The following is a 15775-nucleotide window of genomic DNA, read 5'->3' on the forward strand; positions in this document are numbered from 1 at the left end:
TTCAACTTTTCCGAATGCTCTCTTGTTCTTTTATTCTTTGAAAGTTTGAAGAATCTGTCCCTCTCTACTCTCTCTATGCCCTTCATGATCTTGTATGTCTCTATCATATCCCCTCTAAGTCTCCTCTTCTCCAGGGAAAAGAGACCTAGTTTCTCCTATCTCTCAGCGTATGAAAGGTTTTCCATCCCTTTTATCAGACGTGTCGCTCTCCTCTGAACCCTCTCGAGTAACGCCATATCCTTCTTAAGGTACGGCGACCAATATTGGACGCAATACTCCAGATGCGGACCATCGCCCGATACAACGGCAGGATAACTTCTTTCGTTCTGGTTGTAATACCCTTCTTGATTATACTTAGCATTCTATTGTTAATAATTTGTAACTTTTTAAAAAATATCCAGCATAGTACCAGAAGACTGGAGGGTGGCCAACATGATGCCAGTTTTTAAAAAGGGTTCCAAAAGTGATCCAGGAAATTATAGACTGGTGAGTCTGACATTGATGCCAGACAAAATGATAGAGTATTATAAAGCACAAAATATCAAAACATATTCATAAGCATGGATTAATGAGAGAAAGCCAACATGGATTTAGTCAAGTGAAATCTTGCCTTGCTAATCTATTATATTTCTTTGAAGGGGTATATAAACATATGGGTAAAGATGAGCCGGTTGATATTGTGTATTTGGATTTTTAAAAGACAATTGACAAAGTACCTCATTAAAGGCTTCAGAGGAAATTAGAAAGTTATGGGTTAGGATGTAATCTCTTATTTAGGATTAAGAACTGGTTGAAAGACAGAAAACAGTGAGTAGGTTTAAATGGACAATATTCTCAACAGAGAAGAGTAAATAGTGGAGCTCCCCAGGGGTCTGTGCTGGGATTGTTACTTTTTAACATATATATTAAGGATCTAGAGATGAGAATAGCTAGAGAGATAAATTTGCTGATGACACAAAGTTGTTCAATCAGAAGAGGGTTGCAAAAAATTGCAAGAGCAAGTGCAAAATGATGCATGTGGGAAAGAGGAACCCGAACTATAGCTACGTGATGCAGGATTCCACAGAAGTTACTGCCAAGGAAGAGAATCTAGGTGTCATTGGTGAGGATATGTTGAAACCCTTGGCTCAATGTGCGGCAAAGGCTAAGAAAGCAAATAGAACATTAAGGGAATTATCAGGAAAAGAATGGAAAACAAAGATAAGAACTTTATAATTCCCTTGGGTTGCTCTATGGTACCAATGCACATCGAATACTGTGTTCAATTCTGGTCACCGTATCTCAAAAAATATACATCAGAATTAGAAAAGGTACAGAGAAGGGTGACGAATATGATAAAAGAGATGGGACGACTTCCATATGAGGAAAGGTTAAAGCGGCAAGGGCTCTTGAGCTTAGAGAAGAAATGGTTCAGGTTTGATATGATAGAGGTCTATAAAATACCGAGTGAAGTGGAAAGGGTAGATGTGAATTGCTGGTTTGCTCTTTCCCAAAAATATTAGGACTAGGGGGCATACGATGAAGCTACTAAGTAGTAGCTTTAAAACAAACCGGAGAAAATATTTCTTCACACAATGTGTAATTAAACTCTGGAATTCATTGCCAAAGAAAGTGGAGAAATCAGTTAGCTTAGGGTTTAAAAAAGGTTTGGATAATTTCCTAAAAGAGAAATCCATAGGCCATTATTGAGATGGCTTGGGGAAATCCACTGCTTATTCCTAGGATAAGCATCATAAAATCAATTTACTACTTGGGACTTAGCGGGACTTGGTACCTGGGCTGGCCACTGTTGGATACAGGATACTGGGCTTGATGGACCTTCGGTCTGTCCCAGTATGGCAATTCTTATGAAGTGTGCTAGTGGTGATAATCATAAATAACAGAAAGAACAGAACCCTTGAAAAAGGAGGCGTTTGTTTTGTAGTTCCCTGGCATGTTTTTATATTTTGTAAGGCAGAGATGTCCATAACCAAAGACTGGATCAACCAAAAGTCTTTATTGACGACAGCAAATATAGGTGCCAAAGCAACTGATGACAGCGAATGCAGACTCGACACTGACAGAGTTTCGGCTATAATAGCCTTTGTCAAGAGTCTATTTTGTAATAGTCTTCTTATAAAACATCAAGAAATGGTGAAAATGCTAAAAATGTTGAACAAAGATAAACAGCTGAGTGAAAAAAAAAACCCCCACTGAAGATAAAAGTACACATGACTTTCGTTTGTTTTGGTATTTCTGTCATAAAGGTACCCTTTCGGCTTTTTCTTCAAATGTTTTTATTACTCTCTGACTCATGAATGAACTTTTTAACATATGATTTAGACTATCATGGAGCTGACTGAGTGTAGCTGAACCTTTTATACTTTAAAATATGTAATATCTGGCATGAAAGAAGGGAAACAACCTCAAAACCTTTGATTATTTAGTGTATCACACAAATTATCCCAATACCTATAGGCTGTTGCCAACTTGTACGTCTGAAATTCTCTCTCTCTCTCTTTTTCAACTTGGCAACAGTCTATAGGTATTGCAATAAGGGAAACAAGCCACAACCGTGAGTTATTTGTAAGACTAATATTTTTACATAGTTTTCAGTTGTACTCACCTTCATTGAGCCATGGAAGACAAAATGTTAACTAGGCTTCTGTTAAGCAGAGACTCTTCCAAAATTGAACAAAAATTCTCTCGTCTCAACACTATATTACTAAAAAAAAAAAAAAGATTCTAGCTTGCAACAGATTCCTTCCTACCTTCAATTCATGACATCACTAAAAACACATCTATTCTCGCTGTAGTCCAGGACTTGAGCTCTATACTGTCTGATCCTTGATGTCACTGTTATGAATCCTTAATCTTATGTAAGCCGCAATGATTCCTACCAGACGATTGCAGAGTATAAGAAACAACATGGTACTTTAAGAAAAAGATATATACATAAATATTTTACTGACCTTGGATGGGGTTTTGTTTGAAGCAAAACTCTCTATTAAAAAAACAAACTGAAATATGTTAAATATTTTTTCCAGTATAGCCTGTCATTTCTATCATTCACAGATAAAGAAATTGGGTGTCTGTTCTTTTTTTATCACTGGCAAATTACATTTACTAAAATTACAACTCTGTAGTTTTTATTACTAAAGGACTGACTTAAAAGATGAACCAGTGAAGCACTAGCTCGCAGTGCTGAAGATCAGAGGTGTTGAAAATGGGAATCAAGGCTTACCTGCACAGAGACTAAAAATAAAATCAGTTATTTCCTGTTCTGGCCCAGGTCTAAACCATTCTGACCCCGGGACATCTGCTAAGGTTCCTTACATGCAAGCAAGTATAGCGCCCATGAGCCCCAATAATCAATGACTATTATCATGGCTCAGTCTCATTCCTTGTCTGCTCAAATATTGCAGATAGCCAATAAACTGTGCCGATATTGTTTATTACAAGATCAACACCAAAGACATGTCTACACACAAATTTGGAGCATGCAGGCAGGGAACAGGGTTGACCCACAGTAGCTAACTTTACAAAGGAGGCATAGAAAGAGATGAAGTAAAGGAATGACAACACCGACCTAAGCTGGGTAGACTGAGGCAGATATTATCAAGCAAGTGGTTAGGGGGGAGGAGGAGAAGGAATAAAATGGGTGGTAGTAGACACCCTGTCCACCCACATTTCTCAAGTAGTCTGCACATCCTTCTACTACCTCCGCCAAACTCTACATCTCCACATCTGACCTGGCCCAACTTCTCTACTTCTATGCCCTCTCCAGGATGGATTACTACAACTCCCTATTTAATGGAGTAGCCAAAAAAGATCTCAAGTGCCTCCAGTGGGTACAAAATGTAGCAATCCACCTCCTGCACAGCCTCAACTACCATGACCCCATCTCCCCAGCCCTCCATGAAAGCGCACTGGTTTACGATTCACCAATGCTGCACATTCAAGGCCCTGGTAATAGCACATAAAAGAATTTACGCCACCACTCCAGCCTACATAGAATCCAAGCTAACCCTGTACACCCCCACTCACCCCCTCTGCTCAGAAATGGAGAAACGCCTATGCATCCCCCCAGGAAAGTCTCTTCTATCAGAAACCGCCCACAAACGCTCCTATAGCCACTTCATTCCCCAACTCTGGAACCAGCTCCCCCCGCAAATCAGATCACAGAACTCATTGATGACCTTCCGGAAAGCTGTAAAGACCCTCCTCTTCAACTAAAATTACAACTGCGATCTACCCCTTAAACTCCCTCTTCCTCTCCCCTCCCTCCTGAACCTCTACTTAAATTACTGTATAGTCCATTCTTAACCTGAACTTAAATTGCTGTATAATCACCATACTTGAACTATTGTATAATCTTTGTACTGTCTAAATATACTCCACTGTGAATGTTTGCTTGTAAGCCGTTCAGAGCTACTGGGAGGACGGGATAAAAATCAAAATAAATAAATAAAATAAATAAATAACATTAAAAAAACAACATAAAATCAACTTATAGACCGCATAACCGTGAGGACCTATGCAGTTTACAAAAGATTATCATATAATCACAACTGAAACTCTTAGAGAAATTAATTACCCAAGAATCTATAAAACAAATAAGTCTTTAGATGCCTTCTGAAATCCAAGTATGAAACAGATACAGAGAATAATTGCTTAAAATCATTATCCCAGACAGCGACTTGATATGAAAGCGTATGTTCCTGATATCTTTTAAACTTCTAACAGATAGGATAGAGCCTGACCTGTTATAATTCTGTAATAGATACAACCAAACTTGAAAATAACATGGGATTCTATGGGTGGCCAATGCAATTCATGATAGAAGGGGATCATGTTTTTTCAAACCATAAATCAATCTCATCGCTGTGTTCTGTATAAGTTGCAGTCTGGAAATATTCTTCTTTATCCCAGCTAAATAGGACACCTAGACTAGAGAATGGCACGGTGACAAAATTCATCACCGTCCCCGTCCCCGTGGATAACCGCGGGAAATAATCCCATGTCATTTTCTAGTGTCTATTTCAACCTCGGTCCTTTTACACCAGCATTCTTCAAAGCAAAGCTTGCGGGTCAGTGGTTGTGCCCAATTATACTCTGATTCTTCCCTCTCTCCTTAAAGAATGACATGAAGATGGTTTCCTGCGGTTATCCGCGGGGACGGGAACGGTGATGAATTTTGTCACCGTGTCATTCTCTAATCTAGACTATTGCAAAATTGTCTAACACCAACGATTGCACCAGTGACTTAAATGCAGAAATATCAAAATAAGCTCTGAGAGTCCGCAGTTTCCACAAAGTGTAGAAAACCCTTACAAACTACCATATCAACTTGTTTTTGCTTAGTCAGATTCTGATCCGAGATAACTCCCAATATTTTAACTGAAGAACAAACTGGATATTGCATAGTCTTGACAGTAATAGAATCCTCATATGAATTCTGATGGGGTGAGTCAAAAAAGAATTTAGTTTTTTCTGATTTCAATTTTAATCTGAATTCCAACATCCATTAGTTCGATTACTTCAGTAATAATGTAAGTAATACTGGAGTAATGAAAGACATGGAATAATAACTGGGAGGTTTACACAAAAATGCCTGCCATGAGTTGCCATTGCATTTTTGATCATGACCTCTCATGGGGAAAGAGCATAGGAAAATTGTTCCTGCCCCATTTCACCACTAGACCACCAGAACTTTATGGTCAAACAATTTTATTGATGAGAATAATCACAAGCAGAACAGCATACAAAAAGCACAACAACAACGGTAATAGAATCCATAAAAGGAACAATCATAATATCATCAAATTTTCCGATGGAACAACTACAATAGCCCCCACCCCAAAAGCAATTAAAAAAAAAATCCCAACCATCACTAACCCCACCCCTCTCATAGTAACAATACATCAATACTGCAGCAATGCAGGAATTAGCCAAGGCCCTGGTTTCTGATAGACCCCAGCCCTAAGGGGGAGGAAAACGAGAGGCACAGAACCCCTAGACTCAAACATAAAAGGGAAAAGGAAAGAGAGAAAAAAAAGGGGGGGGGGGGAAGAAAGGTCCCTCTTCCACAGTGACAGCCCCAACCTCAGGACAGGCAGAAAAATCTCCCATCTCTGGGTCAAAGATGGCATTAAGCTCCCAGCAAGCCATTAAAGGTATTGAGTATGAAACTGCGGGCTTGACCACCACAGCTTTAAAGGAAAGGTTTGCAGGGGTCAGGGAGTCAAATGGTTTAGAGTCGGCCGAGACAGAATACAGGAAGAATTGCTCCTGTCCCAGCTCACCTCTGGACTACCAGGGCTTCAGGCAGGCATCAGGGGCTGGGTGGGAAGGAAAGGAGGGTTGGATGCAAGGCAGGGCATTTGAATATAAACCCTCACTCCCCAGTTTATATTCAAATCAATCTTTTTTCCTCCTTTTGGGTCAGTTCAGAGGAAGGCTACTAAAATGCTGCATGGTCTTTGTCACAAGGTATATGGGGATAGACTTAAAGATTTCAATCTGTATACTTTGGAGGAAAGGCAGGAGAAAGGAGATGCGATAGAGACGTTTAAATACCTACTTGGCGTAAATGCATGAGTTGAATCTCTTTCATTTGAAAGGAAGCTCTGGAATGAGAGGGCATATGATGAAGTTAAGAGGTGATAGGCCCAGGAGTAATCTAAGGAAATACTTTTTTACAGAAAGGGTGGTAGAGGTGGTGGAGACAGACACTGTGTCTGAATTAGAGAGTTGCGCGGGGACAGAAATCCCACCCGTCCCCACCCGTCCCCGCCAAAATCCCACCCATCCCCACCCGTCCCCGTGAGGAATCCCTCCGTCCCCACCCGTCCCCGTGAGGAATCCCTCCGTCCCCACCCGTCCCCGCGAGGAATCCCCTCCGTCCCCACCCGTCCCCGCGAGGAATCCCCTCCGTCCCCACCCGTCCCCGCGAGGAATCCCCTCCGTCACCATCCTTCCCTATAAACTTCAGAAATAGTTATTTTATTTAATTATGCTACTGAATTAAAGGCTCTGGTAGAGACCCATTTACAAATAAGCAAAGAGACTATTAATTTGGAAATATTAATTGGGAAGAATACATACTTTGTAAATGGGTTTCTACCAGAACCTCTAATGTAAATATAAAATATAAATACTCAGCTGATGAGAACCCACAAACTGTCAGCTGAGGACTTCCTTTGCAGTTGGGGTCCCTTTTGCCAAGCTTGGCAGGCAGCAGTAGCGTCCCTGAGTCACAGATGCTGGCACCTCAGTGGCTCATGGATGCTGCCAGCGACTGCTGCGCTTGGTGGAGGGGAGTTCTGACCATCTCTAGAGGAGGTCCTCTGCTGGCGGTGCTTGGGGATCCCCACCAGTCACAGCAAGGGCCAACAAGTACTTCAACACTGTAGAAATAAAACCAGAAATGCATTTCCTTTTCTTTTGAACACAAAACAAAGATATCTGCCATATACATTTCCCAAGGCAGATGACTCTATGCAATGTCACCTCGGTAACAAAATACAAAAATAGACAAATACACCCCCTCCCTTTTTACTAAACCACAATAGTAGGTTTTAGCACAGGGAGTTACGCTGAATGCCTCGCGCTGCTCTCAATGCTCATAGGCTCCCTGCGCTAAAAAACAATATTGCGGTTTAGTAAAAGGGAGCCATAGTGCAAAATATAGACAGCAGATATAAATTCTCAAAACAGACACATTTTGATCACTAAATTGAAAATAAAATCATTTTTCCTATCTTTGCTGTTTGGTGATTTCATGAGTCTCTGGTTGCACTTTCTTCTTCTGACTGTGCATCCAATCTTTCTTCCTTTCTTTCAGCCTCCTGTATGTTTCCTCTCCTCCAGACCTCATTCTCTCCCCCAACTTTTTCTTTCTGTCTCCCTGTTCCCCCTTCTTTCTGTCTCTCTGTCTGCCCCCTTTCTTTCTTTCTCCGTGCCCTCCCCCAAGCCACTCGGTTTGCTGCCACCGCCATCGGGGAATAGTCCCCAAGCCACCGCTGTCCCAAGCTTTCCCTGCAGAAGCGTCGCGCTGACCAGCATTCCGCTCCCTGACGTCAATTCTGACGTAGGAGAGGAAGTTCCGGGCCAACAAGGCATTTCTCCTCATTCCATCCAGCCTGAGCCCCATCTCTCCTTGATCCAGCATTTCCCTTCTGTGTCTGTCAGAATTACCATTCCACCTATTTTCCAGCATCACCCTTCTTTGTGTCCATCTCACCTATATCCCTATCTCACCACTTTTTCAGAATCTTCATTTGTCTCTGTCCTTGTCTTTACCCCATATTCACCATTTGCCCTTTCAATGTCTTTATCTCCCCCCCCACACACACTTTTTCAGCATTACTTCTATGTCTCTATTTCACCTCCTCTTCATGTCCCCTCTGTATCTCTATCCTTATTCAGAAGGTCCTGCTTACCCTTTCTCTTCTTTGTGTCACTATCTCCATTTTCAGCTTTCCCCTCTTTTCCTTTGTTACTGCACCCTGTAGCCAGAATCTTTCCACCCTCCCTCCACTCCGGCCCAGCCCAGTATGAAATATTTCCTTTTGTTTCTCTCCCCTCTCTCTTCTCCTCCCTCACCCACGAGTCCTGCATCTGGCCCTCTCCCTTCTACCTGCACCTGGCAACACCCCCCTGCTCCGCGGCTCTCTTAAGCAACTCGTCAGCAGCGGTGATCAAGACAAGCTGCCGACATCGAGGCCTTCCCTCTACGAGTCCCACCTTTGTGGAAAAAGGAAGTTGAAACAAGCGGGACTCGCAGAGGGTAGGCCCCGACGCCAGAAGCTTGTGTCGATCGTTGCTGCTAAGTTGCCGAAGAGAGCCGCAGGTAGAAGGGAGAGGGAGATAGGAAGGCTGTAGAAGCTCCGGAGCATGACACCGAACCCGGCCAGGATGATTTCTTTTTCAGGCTGCTGCTGCCGCTGCCATCCCCCACCCGAAATGACAAAAAAACAGCCTAATGCCCGCGTCGGGAAATAGCCATGCTGAGCAGTGAGCTCAGCATGTACACAGATGAAAGCCTTGCTTGCTGATTGGTCCGGCGGCACGGTGGGGCGGGGCCGCCGGACCAATCAGCAAGCAAGGCTTTCATCTGTGTACGTGCTGAGCTCACTGCTCAACATGGCTATTTCCCGACGCGAAGCCAGACTTGTAAGCTGCATCTTGCATCGCCAGAATTTAGGTAGGCTGTTTTCATCCCCGTGGGAGTCCCGTGGGCAAGGGGGCGTCCCCGTGGGAGTCCCGTGGGTCAGGGGGGCATCCCCGTGGGAGTCCCGTGGGCCAGGGGGCGTCCCCGTGGGAGTCCCGTGAGCCAGGGGGGGAACCCGCGGGATCCCCGCGGGACCCGCGGGATCCCCGCGATCCCCGTTCCCGTGCAGACCTCTAGTCTGAATTCAAGAAAACCTGCGATAGGCACGTGTGATCTCTTAGAGAGGAAGAGATAACAGTTACTGTAGATGGGCAGACTGGATGGGCCATTTGGCCTTTATCTGCCATCATGTTCCTATATTTCTATGTAACTTCCACTGCCCTAATCCACAATCATTACAACCTCTCTTAAACCAAGTAAATAATTGCAAAATGAGCACATAGCCTATCCAATCTACCCATTCAAACCAAAAGCCCAATATTTACCAGCTCTTCTTCTCCCATAAAGATTTTTGGTACTTGTTCCGTGCTTTATTGAATTCAAAACTGTTACTGTCTTCACCACCTCTTCCAGGAGGCTCTCCATACAACCACTGCTCTTTCCATAAAGAAATATTTTCTCAATTTAATCTCGAATTTTCCTCCTCATCCTATGATCCTTCATTTCAAAAAGTTTCCTTTCCATGGAAAAAGGCTTACCTTCTGTGACATTTATGCCATGAAGAATAATTAAAAGGAATTGAAACAAAGTTATGAAGGCGGGAGAGGGGGGTATAGAGGGAGCAATAGTTGGGAATGTGATTGGATATTAGAGTTTCTTCTTTCTTTCTTTATAAATGCTAGTTTTACAAATTGTACCTTTGAGGTGTAGGAAAGGGTAGTTTTGATGCTTGATAGACTTTTGAGCAATCAGGGAGTTCTGGTTACTGTTTCTCTCTCCACCACCTCCTTTTGGAATTCATCCCAACCATCCATCCTACTTAATATTCCTGATGTTATTCCAGAGTCTTCCACAAATCACACCAGGAGGAGCCAGTTCCTGGACACAGGAGTGAAAAGTTCAAATGCTTTATTTCAAATTCCAAACTATACCAACAAAACACTGGAGCCTAGACCCAACACGGGCCGTGTTTCGGCAAATTTAGCCTTCCTTAGGGGTCCTGGCCATTCGTAGATCACTTGGCATTTTTTCCTCTCTGTCAGCACAGCATTATTATTATTGTAGCTTTTGCAGCGCTCAGCTCGGCTCATATTTATTCAGCTCTGCTCTAGAATCTCTGTAATATTACCAGCTGGGAGAGGATATTCAGGAGTTTCCAATAATAATGCTGTGATGGATCAGTAGCATGGAATTTTGCTAGTCCTTGGGTTTTGGCCAGGTACTAGTGACCTGGATTGGCCACTGTGAGAACAGGCTACTGGGCTTTATGAACCATTGGTATAACCCAGTAAGGCTATTCTTATGTTCTTAGGAACCGCTCAGTCTGCACTCAAACCCACTATGGACAAAACCTGGAGCAAACCGCTCAAGCCCTCTGCGGATGAACCTGGAGCAAGATTGCTCCCAAGGGTATGGACCCTGAGCTCTGAGAACTACTGATGCAGACTGGCCACACAGGAATCATGCGAGGCCTGTGGGCTACAGACCTCAGCCTTAAGAGTCTGTATTGTCTCATACACAGAGAAGCCTTGGGGTGACCAGGATCTTCTGCAGAACCAAATACCTCCAACCAGATAAAAACCCAAAAATAATAAAAATTAAACTTGTGCAGAACAGACAAGGGTGGAAGAGAATGAACTCCAGATGAGAGATGATGCAGCACCAACATGGAAGGGGGAGCAAGAAGCAGATGACCTCAAAGAAGACACCCACAGAAGAATACCACACGAGGGGGAAGAATTGGCTAGTCGATGCCCAGAAGAAGAGAGAGCTAAGCACACCGAGGACATTGACCTGAGACCGATAAGAAAATTGAAGAAGGGAAAGTCAGCAATTCTAGTGGGAGACTCGATATTGAGGCATGTGGATAGCCACATAGCAGGAGGAAGAGAGGATCGACTGGTGACCTGCCTCCCAGGAGCGAGAACCAAGGACATCGTGGAGGTCGGTGTGAGGAAAAAGGGTTCCACTTCGTGAGGAACTGGACAACGTTCTGGGGCAAGAGCAAGCTCTACAGGAGAGATGGACTGCACCTGAGCGCGGCGGGAACAAGACTTCTAGCAAACGACGTCAAGAGAGGAATAGAACAGGCTTTAAACTAAGAGGAAGGGGAAAGCCGACAGTCGACCTAGCGTCGACGATTCGGAAGACGGTATCCCATGAAGATACTAAGGGGAAAAAAGGCTGGGAAGAAACAAGGGACAAATTACAGGAGTCGACTAACCCAGAAGTGGAGGTTAGAAAGATTGTAGCAAAAGAGAAGACACCAAAGACCGAAGCACAGGGAAAGGAAATGAGAAGGATGAAATGCCAGGATCTAAATTGCATATATGCTAATGCAAGGAGCCTAAAAAACAAAATGGAGGAACTAGAAGCCATGGCCAATGCAGAGGACATAGACATCATTGGAATCTCTGAAACGTGGTGGAATGAGGAAAACAGATGGGATACAGCACTGCCGGGATACAAGCTCTATCGCCAGGACAGGTCAGGACAGAAAGGAGGAGGAATAGCCCTATACGTAAAAGAAAGCATACAATCGACAAGAATGGACACAGCGGAGACGACCAACAAACTGGAATCGCTATGGGTTAAAATACCGGGTAGGAAAGGGCATGAAATAAAGATGGGCTTATACTATCGTCCACCCGGGCAAACCAGAGATATTGATAAAGAAATGGATGCCGAGATGAAGCGAGAATGCAAAAGAGGTTACACGGTTGTTATGGGAGACTTCAACTACCCCGGGATAGACTGGAGTCTTGGAAGCTCAAGATGCGCCAGGGAGACAGAATTCCTGGAGGCTATACAAGATTGCTTCATGGAGCAGCTTGTTAGAGAACCGACGAGAGGAAATGCAACTTTGGATCTAATCCTAAATGGGCTAATGGGACCTGCAAAGGAAGTGGAAGTAGTGGGACCGTTGGGAAATAGTGATCATAATATGATTAAGTTCAAGGTTGAAGTAGGAATACCGAACGGAAAGAGAACCATAGCGACAACTTTCAACTTCAGGAAAGGAAACTATGAAGCAATGAGGGAAATGGTAAGGAAGAAAATTAGGAACACTTCCAAGAAATGGCAAACGGTAGAACATGCCTGGTCTTTTTTCAAGGACACGGTGAGCGAGGCGCAAAATCTGTACATCCCCAGATTCAGAAAGGGGTGCAAAAAGAGTCGAACAAAAGACCCGGTATGGATGACTAAAATAGTGAAGGAAGCGATAGCCAATAAGAAAAATTCATTCAGGAAATGGAAGAAGGACAAAACTGAGGAGAACTGGAAAGAGCATAGGAAGTATCAAAAAGAATGTCACAGTGTGGTTCGAAAAGCCAAAAGAGAGTACGAAGAGAGGCTAGCCAGGGAGGCACAAAATTTCAAACCGTTCTTCAGATATGTTAAAGGGAAACAGCCAGCTAGGGAGGAGGTGGGACCGCTGGACGAAGAAGACAGGAAGGGAGCGGTGAAGGAGAAAGAAGTCGCGGAAAGACTTAACATGTTCTTTTCGTCTGTATTTACAAACGAAGACACAACCAACATACCAGAACCTGAGCAAATCTTCAATGGAAATCAAGCAGAAAAATTAACATCCATGGAAGTGAGCCTTGATGATGTACACAGGCAGATAGAAAAACTTAAAACTGACAAATCCCCTGGTCCGGATGGAATCCATCCAAGGGTTTTGAAAGAATTAAAGGAGGAGATAGCTGAACTACTGCAGCAAATTTGCAACCTATCCTTGAAAACAGGCATGATCCCGGAGGATTGGAAGATAGCCAACATCATGCCCATCTTTAAAAAGGGATCAAGAGGTGACCCGGGAAACTACAGACCGGTGAGTCTGACCTCGGTTCCGGGGAAAATGGCGGAAGCACTGATAAAAGAAAACATCGATGAACATTTGGATAGAAACGAACTTCTGAAAACAAGCCAACATGGTTTCTGCAGGGGGGGATCGTGCCTAACTAACTTATTGCACTTCTTCGAAGGAATTAACAAAAGGATGGACAGGGGAGACCCCATAGACATCATATACCTTGATTTCCAAAAAGCCTTTGACAAGGTGCCTCACGAACGTCTACTCCGGAAACTGAAGAATCATGGGGTGGATGGAGACGTACATAGATGGATCAGAAACTGGTTGGCAGGTAGGAAACAGAGGGTAGGAGTGAAGGGCCACTACTCGGACTGGATGAGGGTCACGAGTGGTGTTCCGCAGGGCTCAGTGCTCGGGCCGCTGCTATTTAATATATTCATAAATGATCTAGAAACAGGGACGAAGTGTGAGATAATAAAATTTGCGGACGATACAAAAATATTTAGTGGAGCTGGAACTAAAGAGGAATGCGAAGAATTGCAAAGGGACTTGAACAAACTGGGGGAATGGGCGGCGAGATGGCAGATGAAGTTCAACGTTGAGAAATGTAAAGTATTGCATGTGGGAAGCAGAAACCCAAGGTACAACTATACGATGGGAGGGATGTTATTGAATGAGAGTACCCAAGAAAGGGACTTGGGGGTAATGGTGGACATGACAATGAAGCCGACGGCACAGTGCGCAGCGGCCGCTAAGAAAGCAAATAGAATGCTAGGTATAATCAAGAAGGGTATTACAACCAGGACAAAAGAAGTTATCCTGCCGTTGTATCGGGCGATGGTGCGCCCGCATCTGGAATACTGCGTCCAATATTGGTCGCCGTACCTTAAGAAGGATATGGCGTTACTCGAGAGGGTTCAGAGGAGAGCGACACGTCTGATAAAAGGGATGGAAAACCTTTCATACGCTGAGAGATTGGAGAAACTGGGTCTCTTTTCCCTGGAGAAGAGGAGACTTAGAGGGGATATGATAGAGACTTATAAGATCATGAAGGGCATAGAGAGAGTAGAGAGGGACAGATTCTTCAAACTTTCTAAAAATAAAAGAACAAGAGGGCACTCAGAAAAGTTGAAAGGGGACAGATTCAAAACGAATGCTAGGAAGTTCTTCTTTACCCAACGAGTGGTGGACTACTGGAATGCGCTTCCAGAGGGCGTAATAGGGCAGAGTACAGTACTGGGGTTTAAGAAAGAATTGGACAATTTCCTGCTGGAAAAGGGGATAGAAGGGTATAAATAGAGGATTACTGCACAGGTCCTGGACCTGTTGTGCCACCGCGTGAGCGGACTTCTGGGCATGATGGACCTCAGGTCTGACCCAGGAGAGGCATTGCTTATGTTCTTATGACAAGCTCCCTACTCCTCGCTTGTAAAGAGTAAGACTGAGGGGGTGGCGCTCATCCCAGAGTGATGGGAGGTGGAGCATGAAAACAAAACAGTAGGCTCTCTACAAACCCTCATGGCCTACCTAATGAGGGATTTGCCCACTGGTCAAGACTACCAGTCTTGGTGCAGAAGAAGCTAAATTCAGAGCGCCAACTCAGAGAAAATGTATGAATGTTTGTGCCTGAGTGAGTAGCATTTCCAACTTTTCAAATCAACATGGCTTTACAACGGCGCAGTGGAAGACTACTGTGCATTTCCTTCTTAAAGTCTTGATAGCCAGTAATATGATAGAGAATAAAATAAACAAAAAACACGCTAGTGTAATTGCTGTAACATCTTAAAAGTCCTCTTGAAACTCCATATTCCTTATACTTTAATCAGTGGATAGACTGTGCTCAGAGACATAGAGGAAAAAGGGGACAGAAAGTCCCCAAAAAATCTCACCACCCAATCATTGCAAAACTTCCACCATAACACACTCTTATATGTGCATGACTTGAAAGATTGTAGTATTGAAAAAGCACTTATCTTTTATGTATACAAGTTCTTTGGCCTCAACGTGCCACGTTTCAAAATTTCTTCAGGAAGCCAAATGGTAACAGCGAAAGACTCTTAAGTCTTCCAAAATGGGTGTCAATCTTTGGGTTAGCTTGCAATTCAGCTTTCAGTGCCAGCAGACACCGGAAGTTCACTGAAAGCTGAATTGCAAGCTAAACCAGAGACTGACACTCATTTTAGAAGACTTAAGAGTCTTTTGCTGTTACCATTTGGCTTCCTGAAGAAATTTTGAAATGTGGCACGTCGAGGCCAAAAAACCTGTATACATAATACAATCTTTCAAGTCATGCACATATAAAAGTGTGTTAAGGTGGAAGTTTTGCAATGATTGGGTGGTGAGGTTTTTTGGGGACTTTCTGTCTCCTTTTTCCTCCATGTCCCTGAGCGCAATCTATCCACTGATTAAAGTATAAGGAATATGGAGTTTCAAGAGAACTTTTACGAAATTACAGCAATTACACTAGCGTGTTTTTTGTTTATTTTCTTGAATTTTTTCATGCTGTTTGATTTTTGAAGTTCATTTTCCTCCTGTGTAGTTTTGACTTATATGGTAGAGAATGGCTATAAAATGCTGTACCGGTGGTATTATACTCCCTTAAGATTGCATAAAATTACGCCTAGTATCCCGGATACTTGTTGGCA

The 15775-nt window shown here is 43.4% G+C and overlaps 1 protein-coding gene across 4 annotated transcripts in view; it reads right to left on the reverse strand.

The window, feature by feature from the left end:
* ORC2 (origin recognition complex subunit 2) overlaps positions 1–15775 on the reverse strand; it is a 157923-nt gene that overhangs the window by 95865 nt on the left and 46283 nt on the right. For all 4 annotated transcript variants that reach the window (XM_033945473.1, XM_033945474.1, XM_033945472.1 and 1 more), the window contains exon 6: positions 2952–2983. In XM_033945473.1, coding sequence (XP_033801364.1) covers positions 2952–2983 — 32 coding nt within the window. The remainder of the gene's footprint in view (positions 1–2951; positions 2984–15775) is intronic.

This window comes from Geotrypetes seraphini, chromosome 5 (genome assembly GCF_902459505.1).
Source record: "Geotrypetes seraphini chromosome 5, aGeoSer1.1, whole genome shotgun sequence".
Lineage (NCBI taxonomy): Eukaryota > Metazoa > Chordata > Amphibia > Gymnophiona > Dermophiidae > Geotrypetes > Geotrypetes seraphini.